This window comes from Oreochromis niloticus, linkage group LG15 (genome assembly GCF_001858045.2).
Source record: "Oreochromis niloticus isolate F11D_XX linkage group LG15, O_niloticus_UMD_NMBU, whole genome shotgun sequence".
Lineage (NCBI taxonomy): Eukaryota > Metazoa > Chordata > Actinopteri > Cichliformes > Cichlidae > Oreochromis > Oreochromis niloticus.
This window is the reverse complement of record NC_031980.2, coordinates 12,991,345-13,005,869: the sequence shown is the minus strand read 5'-3', so window position 1 is coordinate 13,005,869 and position 14,525 is coordinate 12,991,345. Positions and strand designations below refer to the sequence as shown.

General features: G+C 39.4%; 1 protein-coding gene and 1 long non-coding RNA gene across 3 annotated transcripts in view; one reads left to right on the top strand and one right to left on the bottom strand.

Annotated features, from left to right (window-relative positions):
* LOC109194721 (uncharacterized) overlaps window positions 1-14,525 on the top strand; it is a 36,124-nt gene that overhangs the window by 18,029 nt on the left and 3,570 nt on the right. The gene's annotated exons all lie outside the window — the stretch shown is intronic.
* LOC100698180 (single-minded homolog 1) lies at window positions 2,730-13,394 on the bottom strand. The gene is given in 13 exon segments (XM_003458232.5): window positions 2,730-4,936; window positions 5,310-5,429; window positions 5,432-5,696; window positions 5,790-5,946; window positions 8,256-8,403; window positions 8,613-8,719; window positions 8,967-9,166; window positions 9,536-9,621; window positions 9,918-10,026; window positions 10,197-10,286; window positions 10,407-10,489; window positions 12,042-12,511; window positions 13,170-13,394. Coding segments are annotated over 12 exon segments (2,283 nt in total). The 5' UTR covers window positions 12,217-12,511; window positions 13,170-13,394; the 3' UTR covers window positions 2,730-4,193.

The window sequence follows — 14,525 nt, the reverse complement described above, 5'->3', positions numbered from 1 at the left end:
AGTCCTGGTTGAGTGATTTTCCCAGGTCCTGTGCTACTTTGTCCTTCATTGACTCATTTGGAATCTCTGAATTGGGCGTTTTTCTTTTTTTTTGTTTGGCTCCGTGGGAAATGTTTTTATGCACAGGACAACATTTGCATTTCTTACACTGTGCAGCTGTGTTTTGAGCCAAGATATGTAAAAGTTATAAATTCCAAGCTGATTTCAGAGAAGGACAGGAATTAAACAATTAGAGGATGTCAGTTCAAACTGGAAAGGTCGTAAAGTACACACGAACAGAAAACATGTTGAAACAGTTTCCTTTGTGCTGTTCTGAAGCTGTTTCATAAGGATGACTTTTCACGGAGTGCCACAATGAATTATGGTGGCACTGGTGAAGGAACAATTTAATTGATGTATGAATATGCAATTGTGCCTCAATCCCAGGCCTGAAATCAATCAAGTAGACAGTCAGTGGCTATTCTGAACCTTGCCACCTGCACTCTTGTATTCTGTGTTCGTTTGAGAAGTTAGGATCCATTTCTCCTTCACTGCAGTTGTGAAACCTTGGGGTCTTTCTCCTGTGGTTCTATAGTTTACCTCCACACAGAGGCAACCACATGACATAGGCGGCATCTTTATCTCCTCAAACCGCTAATGCCTTATGGTGCAAATGAAGCTAATTCACTTGTGCGTTTTATTAGCAGTAGCATATAGTTAAATTAACTGCAAACACTTTAATTTTGCAGCACCGCGGTTCATTATGATGAGTTCCTAAGAGTGACTAAGCGATTAACGCAAGACATCTGTTTTCGTAGTGATGTCATACAATCCTTTGTTATATTTGTGATTGATTTGATTCTAGGAGTAACATCTGCTATTCTCCAGGATCTCCTTGAGTCACTTCTAAAAAATGTCTCCTCTGTTAGAGTTTAAGGATGAGCTCTTCTGTAATTGTCATAATTCCACACTTCTTGTCTTTCCCATTCTACAATGGTGCAAAGTGACAAAATACTTGAGTACATTTTTGACTAGTTCCCTTTTAACCAAACACTTCCTAGCTCTACTCTGATATTTTAGAGACAACCTTGACTGGGCAAACTAAAAGTCCTAGAGCATTAGTGAAGTATCCATTAAACATTACAAGAAGTTAAATTCACTGTAAATTCACTGCTTATGTAAATTTATTGTGGTAAAGTGGTGCTTCCCTTAACTGCAGCTGTACAGGCGAATGCAGTATAAAAAAGTTAAATCCAGGTAGGTTCGATTCATGCATAATTTCATCAACAATAATTAAATAATGCAATGCAATTAATAATGTAGCCGTTTTGGAGCCTTTCTACAGAACTTTTACTTAAAGACTGAGTCTAAAACTTTTGCAGAGCTCTGAAATCCTCGTTTTATTTTGGCATTGATTTTTTACCTCGACAAAATGACCTTTCTTCTCTCCACTGTTTCTTCTTGTTACCTTTTTGGTTTCTTTTTCTTAAACTCTTCTTCCACTTGCACACAACCTTACAGTTTTCATCTCAACTTTTAGTCTGTCTACAGGACTCGAACTTTCTATAGACTGAGAGGATCTTGGATGAGGAAGTATGAGGTAGTTGGGGAGGTGTATGCAAGAGTGCGAAGTCTGGGCAAAAGGCCCAGTGTTTGGCCACATTTGTAACCGACTCTACATGTGAAAGCCTTCGGGGCACATCAGGCAAAATTCCCAGTATTCAGGAGGAGAAAAAAAGGCCTCTGATTATTGCCGTATCTCAGCACTAAACACACGCTCACTCACACAAATACACACACACACTGTTCATAAACCTTGATGATGTCAGCAGCTAAGCGGTATAAAGGTTTTGCCTCTTGGAATGACAGCAGCACTGATATCTGGCAGACCATCAGTTAGTCACGTCAGCAGTAACTGATGGAAGTTCTCCATTCAGGCCCAGGCTGTGTCCAGGTCCTTTGTCAGCTCAGACAGACAGAAAGACAGGCAGGCAACCTCTCCAACTACATTCAAACAACATACATTCATTAAAATACACCACAGAGGAATTACCTCTGAGAAGAGGTTAGAGGCTAAATGTGCAAATTTAACTGCTCCAAACTGCAGTTCCTTCGCCATTGTAATGATGTGTTCAGGATTTTTTTATGCTAGCTGTTTGGAATAATTATCAGTCAAATCTTTTTTTCATTACAGTCATTGAATCTTATGGAAAAACGACATTGTCAGTGTAGCCAAAGACTGATACCGGGTATTCAAAGTGTGCACTAGAGCTTCATTGTTGTCTGAACACATCAGTGAACCGAGTCTTTGCACTACATGTATATACATTGATTCTTAACGGGTATACAGATGTTGTAATTTGCTTTAAAATATACTACCCTTGTATTATGATTATTATAGTAAATTTAGCTTAAAAACTAAGATTCAGGATTTATAAGTTTATATTTTCACATTACTACTTTTGGTCTCTTCCAGTGATTGCAAGAAAAGGGAGACAGAATAGCAGCACTTGTTCTTTTATATTTTTTTCCTTATTTTCTTTTTCTAAAATATTAGAAGAAAACAAAGATGAAAGCCACATAAAAAATACACAGCAATTAATCTATTATGATCTACTATGTATCAGTACATTTCTGTATCTATTTTTTTTTGAGGCAGCAGCATTGTGTTTGTGTCTGCGTGTTTGAGTTTGTGTGTGTGAGTTCATTCAAAACAGATTTGACAGATACAACAAAACACCGACAAAAGATATATGTTTACAACTGTATTCAGATTTAAGGACTTTTTAAACCAATTAATAAATAATTTTGTCGTTTCCTGTTCAAAAAGTTCCTTGTTTGATATTTACATCATAAATTAAATAAGAAACTAAAGACTTTCAACTTATTTAAGATATGTTTGAAGCATTCAATACAACTCATAACAAATCAAAACAATTAAAAATTAAGGAAGAGGATTAGGGCCACTGGGAAAAACAATGACAATATGACTTTTTTTCTCCAGGATTTCATTTTTTTCCTCGGAATTCTGTCAGAATATTAGATTTTTTTTTTCTAGAGTTCTGAGAAAAAAAATGGAATTCTAAGAAAAAAGTCTGAAGAAAAAGTTTTCATAGAATTCTACAAAACAAACAAACAAAAAAAAAAACAGCCACAACCTGTGGCCTTAATCCACGGTTATTTTTACAACGCATGGAACAGAATTTATAGACTTTTACTGCATATTTTACATATGCTAATAGGTCAGGTAAAAGTTAAGTGATGTAAAAACAGAAGAAATCATACTCTGATATGTAAGCATTAATAGCTAAAACTGCAAGTAAATATACAATGCCTATATTTAGAGGGCATGGGGAGATGAGTGTAAAAATGAGTGAGTTTGGAAACATCTTTTCGCACACTAAATGAGGGCATTTCACATATTCCATAAACCAGTTTCAAGTTGACCTGGATATTTTGCACTTTTCCATATCAGAGGCATGTTTCTCTTTCTGTTTTTTCACTTTATTTTTTTTTAAATATTGTAATAATGGTGTGATCCAAACACCAAAACTAATTTAATGCCACCAGTGAAATATTCTACTTGGACAGAAAATAATGACACATACAAAAAACAGCTCACTGACAAATAAATACCAGGAAACACTGACATCTTACAATAGTGAGTCAATAGCCTTTTCCATGTTGCACTTCACGTGTCAGACAGTATGGTCTGTGCTCTGGAGTTTTCAGGTGAAACGGCTATGGAACAACACATTTTCTTACTGCCTTTGGAAATCATGTACAGGTCAGGTTAAGAAACATGGCCAATGGTGCATGAGAGGTTTGGAATAGAAACACTGGATTGATGTTTAACCAGCTTTTGCAGGGAGGGAAAGTTAGTTTACTGCCTTTAAGACAACTCTGTTATGTAATGGAGCAAACTTTCTCCATTTGTCAGGCAGTATGCAAAAAGTCAGTTCCTGAACACTAGCTTCTTAGAGTCTTGGGGGAAAAAAGAAACTTCTCTAATGACAAAGAAAAGAGAAAGGCCTGACAAACACAAGTTGTGCTGAATGGATCACCAAGGGCAAGTCAGCGCCACACAGGTTCCTTGTATCCTTTTGTCAGTGTCTCAGCTTTTGTGTGGAGCACCTGGTTGCAAATGCCTACAACCTCACTACCCATGGTAACATCCTCTTTTAGACAGCTGGCTCAATCTTCACCAGATATCGTCAGCTTCCATTGGTTATGATAACTGAGGTGGTTTTATGTCCCTGTATTTGTTCAGCCTGCATTCTCACATGAGATGCCACATCATACTGCACTCCTCCACAGGCCAAGCTGGAGTAACTCCGCAAGCTCTCCGGATCATACAGATGCTCAAGGGAGTACCCAGTCAAGGCATACGCCGCCTGCCTGTCCAGTGGCTGCCTCTCCTGTGCTGGATAGATCAGCGGACTTCCCTGGGGTTGTTGAGGGTGTGGGGACATATCTGTCTGCATGTAGTCTTTGGTGAGGGAGAGGCCTGATCTGGGGATTCCGTCAGAGCTGGGGCTGCTGAGACGAGACAAAGAAGCAGGACTCGTCGTGTTTTCATCATTTTCATTGGGGCCAAGAACTTTGATGCTGTCTCGGTGATGGAGGCGTTCGGTAGGGAGGTCGATGCTGGGGGCTCCGGGGCCACGGCATACCACGCTGGGCATAGTAAGCTGAGAGTGATGGGGTAGGGAGGAGGTGAAACAGGGACTGTGAGTTTTGGTGAGGCCCGAGACATCCAGTGGCATCTTGTGTTGCTGTAGACGGCTCTCCTCCTCTTTGATCATTTGCTGTGTGGCACGGATCAGGGTCTCCATCTTGCTGGGCTCTCGAGGGCTCGCTTGGAATTGGTCACCGTGGTAACGCTCGCCCGAATCACTGGTGGACCCACCTCCGTCAGGTGAACTCACTACGCTGTCTTCGTCCCAGTGGCCCCGTCCTATAAATGCAAATCAGTGGTCAGATTTGATAACAATGGAATAAATGAATATCACATTGTTAAAAGGCTCATGTGGTTAATGGGCAAAATTCTGCCTTAAATGCATATATCATTATAGCATCATGGTCTGACTGGGTGTCTTGGCTGAAGCACAGTGGGGTTTTTTGCTGTTTGAGGACGTGAAATGTGAAATAACTTGGCTTTCAATTGCGGGCAATTTTTGAACAGATGGTAGCAATCGGCACACTGGCAAGAGACGGTGTAAACAACTTAGCATGTCCCATAATAACATTTGGAAAACAGCTACCAGGAGAAGCTAGGCCAGAACTATTTTCAGAGACAGATGGTTGTGGTCTCAACCCTAACACCTCACCGTGAATGGCGCCATGGTAGGATGTTATTTCGTAGCCCTCGCTGTTGTCCACTGAGAATTTTGGCAATGAGAGAACAGAGCGTGTGGTGTCCCACCACATCTCTCTTCCCGACTGGGGGCTCCCAGGAAGTAGCGGCCACTCTGGCATCGAACACGATCACAGGTGGTGGTGTGAGGATGCGTTTGGGCATGGGCAAGATCCTCTTCCGATAGACCCAGGCCGTAGCACAGGGAGCCCGATTCTGGATACAATCTGTAGGCACAAGAAGCCTCCGTAGCTTCACTGGGATCCAACAGCTGAGGAGAGGCAGAGTCTGTCAGTGGGCTCCCTCCCCACTGACTGTCTTGGTCAGACTCTGAACGCTCTGGATTAAAAGCTGAAAATTGCTGGACAGAAACAAGAAAATCACAGTTCTGGGAGTTTTTGATTTAAATCCAAAGCAAGCTTCCCTAATTGACTTAGCTCTAAAAAACAATTACCTGTGGGTAGGGTGACACTCTGGCTTTGGCCTTCGACTGGGTCAGACGTGACTTGGTGCTCTTTCTGTCTTCACTGTGACTGTCAGCGTAGGGAAAGGCTGGCTTGCTGGGGCTCATTTGATCCAAAGACAGCTGCATTCCTTTATACTCAGTGTCCCTTTTAAAAGACATAAAATGCATGTTAGAGATAAACAAAATAGTTTAACTTAAACTTCCATTTTGTTATGTTTTTTATAGTCTTGCAAGATCATGCTCAGAATAACATATCTCTAACAGTGACTTGCTATGAAATTCATGGGCTCCACAGGACTCTGCCAAGTGATCCCTTTATTTATTTACCACCACCAAGTGCCACCAAAACCAAATTCATCACCACTCACCATGAGGTTTTCTTTTTAGTGCTGACATCATGTTAGTACTATTACTGCGAGTACCTTGTAATGCTGATGTTAGCATGTACAACCTCAGAGATCACCTTGGATCCCTCGCTTTGTTTTAACATGCATGCATCTTTGAACTTTGCTGCAAGCTAGTGTTTAAGTTAAAGGATTAAAATGAACTGAATCCTAATCAAACATTTTCCTAGCTCGTGTTTCTGTAGTTAATCCAGATTTCCCCAAACCTTTAGGCTATTTTCATCATACATACTTGGAGCATGTTCTCTTTCTGACCATCTTGGTTTTAGCGTTGCACAAGCAGCATAATTACTAATTAGTCTAAAGCACACTCCTTGGCTAATGTTGAATATAGATAGATGGTCAGACTTAGATTGGGTCAGGCTTTATAAAAAGGATTTAAATACAACTTTAAGTGAATACAGCATTTAAGGGAACTTTAAGATTATAAGCTCTCAGCTTCTGAGATTATTAACAAACACCCAGAAAAAAGTTAATCATTCTTTCTTTTTTTTTTTAACCACAAACATTACGAGAATGTGGAAAGAATGTACCGAGAGTAAACACACACCAGAAACATATTTATACACATTATCTATGCAATCTATTTCCTCTAAATGTTCCCAATTTTTTTTAATTTACTTCTGAATGTTGCAGATTTCAAACATGTAACTTATGTGCCATCTTTGACATTTTAACCCACTGTACTGCGGCTGAACTCAATGCAATTGTCACCGTCGAGGGAGTGAAAAAGGCTCCTGTGTCAAGTGTTCAGCAAACATGAGCCTATTCTTAACTTATCACATCAACAGTATGTAATAGCAGCTGTCTGGCATTTTAAACCTTGTGGCCCATCCCTGACCCTGTACAGCCAGCCTCTTCAGTATGACTCTAAATATGACCCATTCCTTATGTACAACACTGCAGGCGAAAGGCTATGTTTGGATAGCCAGTGCACAGTCTGAGTGTTATTTGCTCTTGCAGGTATAGTTGTGGTAGCCAGTTGTGCATCCTATCTGTGCCCTGGCTGACTTATGTCTGAGCCAATAATGTTGGGCCTTTGTGCAAACTCAGCTGTGTTAGCCGAATTCCACCTCAGGGGTCAATGTCAGAGCACCTCACGTCTGAAATATGCCACCAGCCAACTTCCAAACATAATTTATTAATGGATTCTTGTTGGGCTGAAATGCTGTCATGCCAAGGTGATTGAATTGCTGTTTTTTTTTTAAGTAGTTGTTTGTTTTTTTTCCCACTTTTGCCTCTTGGACTTTCAGATACTTCTGTCTTGGACTTGATTATTCACTTGGAAATTCTCTGTCATTTTAATGTAGTTACTTTGTTTTCGCCTTACTGCATTGAAGAAATCAATAGGTGGAGTGCAGCCATATGCATACATGCACGTACAGACTTGCACAAACTCTCCATCACATGCACTTACACACACACAGGAAAAAACGACATGTGGATCAACCAAACAAGGAAAATCCAACATGTGTTACAGCTATGAGATAGCTATTGATTCCTAGTTCACCGTTTGATCGATTTTGCTTTCCTTAGACTGCAGATCGATGGTGGCAGTAGAGGTTTTTGATGGGGTTGAACCCTGATGTTTGTCTTGCTGTCTCAAAGGGCCTTAGTGTGCTTTGTTCTCTCATAACACACAGCTGCCTGAGTCCTGCAACCTCTGTATTTGGTGGATTTGTACAGAGAGACTATGGAGGGATAAAGAGAAGGATTTCTCCAGGAGAAAAAGACCCATCGTATCACAGAGTGAGCTTCAAGTACAGATCATAAGAGTGCATAATATGATTATACAAGTAAAATATTCAGTGTTATTCCCACAGTGCCATCTCTATTAAAAGGGCATTCTTATTTAGACCGGAGTAGTGCTGCAACCTTGTTTTACAATGACTGTGCAGCTACAGTATAATTGCAGCCATCAGCACGAATTATAGATTTAACTGTCTCAAAAGAGCATACTTTTTAAATGATTTTGAAATCAATTATTAAGTATCTGTTATAACAAAAGTTTCCCTCTGATTTTATTATGGAAATCGTTATTTACACTTACGTGAGGACATAGTTGACGCTGACGATACAGTGAGGCCTTGAGGATCGGCTATTGTGGACGATAGTGGCATAACTTTGGACCCAGACCCAGCCGCCGTGTTTGGCAAGGAACCGATAGTACTTAGTTGTGACTTGGCCTTTTACCAGCACTGCAGGAGATAAAAGAAACACACAGACAGCAGAGATTAACATATTTAACAAGTTGCACGTTTTCTTTGTTGTGTGTGTGCGTGCGTGTGGGAGACGTGTGATTGCCTGCACATGGTGGCTGCAGCAGGTTGCCTGAGCAGTTGCTGCATAACAAGAGAAGGTCAAGCAGCCTGTTGTAAAAGCATAAATGAACACACTTGTAACTCACAGAGGTGGTGTGCACAGCGGAGGTGGAAGATGTCACAGCTGTGGACATGATGGTACAGCGTTTTCTCGATGAGGTCCTGGGGCTCATAACCTGTCAGCTCAGCTACCCTGGGGAGAAATTCAGGAGTTAAAATAAGCAGCTAATTCAGGGATATTTCATTTTTCTGTGCTTCGGTTTTTACAGGCAATTTTAGCTCCAGCAGCTTCTTTTATAACTTGCTTCCCCTTCCTAATGAAAAATGCATAGACTTCACACAAGGTTTGCCAACCACACAGTACAATTAAAATAGAAACAAACTCAAAAACGCCTAAAGAGAAAAGAATACAACACATAGAGCAAAGTCTTGATTAGTACCTGGAGTCCAGGAAGATGAGTTTCATGTCCAAGCTGGCTCTGAACATGAACATGTTACTGTGCAGTTTGATCTCAGTCACGGCGCTGGGAGGCAGAGAGTGACCCACAGCCACCAAGCCCACATTCTGGTAGCATCCTTCAAAAGGTGACATGTCCAAACTGTACTGACGGATCTTCAGGTAGCCACTGCAGTGGATCACCTATGGTAAAGCAGATACACAATAATAGCTAAATCAGAAATTACATTTAATAATGAAATTTCTTAAAATTCCATTTCATTAGAACAGTAGTCAGCTCTATGATTTATGTGATTTCAGAAGCAGGCAGCATAATGTAATTTATATCAAAATACTATATTATAACAATATAATTAAATGATAATAAAACTGTTGTAGGTTAAAACTTTTCCTGGTTAGAAAAAAACGTATAACGTAATTTTAATATTGGTGACCATTTTTTCTTATTCACTTGTTATGTTTATTAATGGGAAATAATTTTTATAATACCATTATCGTTATTGTTAATAAATAAAAAGAACAAGACACTCTTTGTTTACTAGCACTGCCTACCTTGTATCCACCACTGGTAAGCCCCGCGTTTCTTTTTGCCAGCACACATTTCATCCGCAAAAAGAAGGAGCGTTCCATTTCATATTCTGAAAGAGGTCAAACACTTTGCTGTTAAATTCTCGAATAATAATAATAACAATAATAATTGAAAAAATGAAATAATAGGGATTTACGGCGTTAAAATTTATCCTGCAAGGAAAAAACACAGGCACAGGCGCAAGCTATTGCGTAAATTCCATCCGCGCATATTACGCGCGTTCATTGCATTTTTTTTTATCATATGCTAATTATGCTGACACTACACAGTGTAACACTATGATTAAATAAAATGCTAAATGACATAACATGTGCATATGTGGAGCCTGAAGGCATTGTTCTGTACCTTGCACGAAATGTGTGTGATAAGGCTGATGTGGGGTGAGGACAGCTGTCATCTCATCATGGTCGGCAGGATGGACATATTCATAAATACTGTTCCCAGTCAACTCTACCTGTTGAGAATAACTCAGGTAATTAACGGGTAAAAGCTTCCTGGTGGATGATGTATTTTATCTGCGCATGGGTATCGCGTTAAATTTCAGACGATGCTTTATGAATAACAAATAGGGAGAAAAAAAAACGTCTGAAATGAAATATATATATAATGATCAGAGAAACGAACCTGAGACAGTCCTAAATGGACCGACGCTGTCTCTGAAATGTACATTATCTTCCCATCTGGGGCCACGACGAAGATGAATCCGTCCAACGTCTGCAAATAATAAAAGGCCGGGTTGCCGTCACTTCTCCGTGTTAATTCACAAGCCCGGGTCGACCATATTCTTTGGCTGCAGATCAGTACCTTTAATAATATTAATAAAAGCCTAAATACCTGCAGTAAATGAGATCCCAGCTCTCGTCCAATGTTGTCCAAGGATCTCGTTCGACTTGAGTGACCCCAAGCTTCACCCAGACCTGGAGAGAGAGCGAAATAACGGTGTTTGGCTGCTGCATGACTTTGAAATTAAATAGAAATATATATAAACGATTTTTTTAATTTAAGCTTAAATTATTATTATTATTATTATTATTATTATTATTATTGTTATTATTATTATTATTCTTTTAGCATAAGGGAAAAAGTAGGACACACACACACACACACATAGAAATCCAGACGCTAGGAGCTCCTATTTAAAGGGCCAATTTATAGTTAAAGCATTTATTCCTCTCCACAGTCCTGAAAATTTGTCCCTTCCTGGATGCTGTACAGTCTCCCTGGAGGCATAATCCCACACGTGCAGAGGTGTCATTATTATCATTATTATTATTATTATTATTATTATCATTATTATTATTATTATTATTATTATTATGGTTGTTGTTGTTATTGTTGATGTTTTTTTCCTTCCTAAAATGTAACAAAAAATGTCCATTTGTGGATTTTTGCCTGGTATATCCCACGATAGCCTGTATGCTATCTTGTGCTGCTCATCAAAATTTATTCAGTTCCATCAGAAATGTCGTGGAGCTCGGGTATCATAAGTAAATTAGGTGTCCGTCTCCCCTGCTGTAAATGTGTAAATGAAAATGAAAATAGGTCTTCGGTGTCGGTGGGACATGCAGACTAACATCAGTCTACCAGATGAGGGGTTGTGTTAAAATTTTTTTTACATATGTGTGTGTATATCTTTCTTTTCATTTTATTTTTGTAAGCTGCTTCCATCAAAGAATGAAAAAAAACGCGAGCTGGGTATTTGGGAGACATTTTGCATCCAGCATTTTGTTATCACACCGCAGAAGCTGGGTAAGATTATATATGCTTTAGGTGATTATAAGCCTTGCAGGTGCTTTTTCTAATTGGCGACTCTTCCTCTCAGTCACGCAGACTAGTGGACCTGCAGAGACGTTGGCAGATCGTCTCATTTGGTTATACGGAATTAAAAAGCATCATAATGCGTCTGAACAGACTCCCTGACGACCCACGAGGAATTGTGGGAATATTCCTGTAACGTTTCTGTATGACTTGAAGAGAACCTGTGTGTTCTAATTACACCCTACTTTCTAACTTGTACTGAACACTAAGTTTTATGGGTTTAATCTGTTAATTATTAACAGGCTAACAGAAGTATTCTTATTCCGTTCTCTCTCTTTTTGCACTAACCGACTGAGTGACAATCCTAAAAATATGCAGATTTAAATATGCAGAAGTAGTCATGTTTATTTTTTTTCCTAAAATATAATAATATTAGGTTGTGTAGAAGTAATTCCAGTTTACTATTATTACTATTATATTACTATATTAGTAAAAAGCTCCCCCCCCCCCCCCCCCCCCCACTCCCCATGCGTTTCCCTTCATTCGTAAAATTCTGCAGATAAGTTGATCAAAGAAGAGATATAATTATTTTTAGTTAATGAAATAAAGTTAATGAAAGGATCGCAAAAACGTGTAGATGAACAAAAAAACAACACCAATAAATAAATAAATAAATAAGCAGTGGAGAGTGCACGTTGGCTAGGTGCTCACCCTGGGGGAAAACAATTCTCATCTTCAGGTAACTTGTTGTCAGTCTTATTATGGAGGCTTTGTCTAACTGGGATGTGATGGCCGACGGTAAAGGCAACATTTTAGCCAGTTCATAGAATTCACTGTTTTCCTTTTCCCGTCTAGTCCTTGCGGCCGTTTTGGATTTCTCCTTCATGTCGGCGCCTTTTCTTTATATCCTTAACTTGTCGGATGGTTCGCTCGTTCAAATCAGCAGTATGACCGACTCCTCCCGCTTTGCTTCGTTTTTCATTGTATATTTTTTTCAACTGCAAAAAAAAAATGTTTTTTTGTTGTTGTTGTTGGTTTTTTGGGGTTTTTTTTGTATGACAAGATGAATCCAAAGGTTGGGAATATCCCTGTGATCTCCCAAATGAGTGATCTGAGTCAGTGATAATTCAACTGGTTGTAGTTAAACCTCCTCGGTGTAGCCACTGGCCTTCATCCATGACCTGCAAAACAAAGAATGAGTGTGAATAACTGTGTTGTTTGTCTAAAGGAGGCTTGCATTGCACATAGAGGTGACTCTGGAATAACAGCGGAAAAAAAATCGTATACGTCAATCATCAGTCAAAGTCAGATTTATGTTTTTTAACAGATCTAGAGCCAGGATACGATGCTTTTGCCACAGTATCACAAACAAAAGCAACAACCTCTGAAAAAATGATATAAACAATGCAGAAAAAACGTAATGCAATATGAAAGCGACGCTAATACATTACGTTTATGTGGTTTAATTTTCTGAAAAGATGACAAGATTTTGGTAAACAGCTGCTCAACAGAGATGTCTGTACTAACCGCAACTAGACCATAACAATTAAAAAGAAATCTAACGGTAAGATGCAGTAAACTAATTCTGCACGTTGCATTTTCTGTTATTACTTTGGGAGTGATAAAACAAGCCGTTATGCTGCTGATCCCTGAAGGAGTATCGAGGAAATGACATTTGACCCAACACAATTCCTGAAACGTGTGCAACTGCGTTGGCAGAGACAACTCGGTGCTCGATTTTTTCCCCTTGTTTACTTCTTTAAAGAAAGTTTAAAAACATATTAAAAGGATCATTAGTTTTCAGATTTGTTTAGATGCATGTATTTGTAGTGTTCCTACCCGAGCAGAGATACGCTGTTGGGTATTTCCCTACATCTGAATCGATCCTGAGTCTCAAAGCAGCCTGCTGGGAATTTCACCTGTCCTGAACCGGGTTCACCAGTCCTCCCAGTTAAAATTGCTCTCAGCTCCTCCTGGATTTCCACCTGGAAAGGCGAACGGGCCGTGCGCTGCATACACCTCTCCAAATTATAGGGACACGCAACGAGTGGCATTCATGCCCAGCAAACCTCCTCTCCTCAACTATCTCAATGTCCCTCTCTGGAGCAGCTCAAGACCCGCCCATTGTTTTCTTGCTTCCTCGTGATTGGGTGGAAGCGTTACAAGTCATTACGCGATTGGACACTTACAGTGGGCGACGATTTAGGTATGCGTAGCACTTGGCCGTGCCCGAAGTGAGCTTAAATGTGATCCTGTTGTGTTTTTGTCATTAGCCTGGAGATCATGGATCAAGCTGAAATAAATAAATAAACCTGCATAAATAGCAGGGGAATGTTAACAGGTGAGAGGGTAATTAAAAGCTTTAAAGACTCTCACTTGGTGATGGAAAACAACAGAAAATAAAATAATCCTCCAGGAAGAACATGCATTATTTCCACAATTATGCTGCACAAATCACGAAACACCTTTCATTAGATGGTACAGAACAGAATGTATGGGGCAATTTGGGGGACAATGAAAATCAATACGGGTGTTAGTTTACTTAGAGGAACTGCAATTATTTCTTTTAGAAAATAATGGAGATATTGTTATTTTTTTTCAATCCGGCTGCATTTGTTTTCATTCAGTGGTCAGATTTTTTCACAATATGGATTTCGATTGGGGGGGCAGATAAATACAGCTTTTATGTTTCAGCGATACAGGGAGCCACGGCAGAAAACAATAAACAAATATCACGGTATTGCTGTTTGACAGAATCACTTGATGTTCTGCTTTTGCTCATCCCGCTGTCTAATAAATAGACCCCAAACTCTTACCATCGACCTTTTTTTTTTTTTTTTTTTTAGCATCACAGGAATGCTCTTAATATATAATATATCCTTAGTTACATTTAAATCAACAGGCTAAATTATGCCCTGTCTCTCCAGTTTTTGTTTTTGACTAATTTCCCCCTAGCTGTCTGCTGGATTGTTTCCCTGCGGATGCACATTTTTTTTTTTTTTTTTGGTTCTCTGCTTTAAGAGGTATAGCTACTTACAATATTAACACAGACATCGGCTACAAAAATGAATAAATAAATAAACAAAGTCCACATGTCCCTCGGTGTAGTCGTCGTGTACTCTAGATTCTAAATTTTAAGTATTTTGCATGAGTACAAGTTTTTGCACATAAACCAGTGGACTGGATGTTATTTAT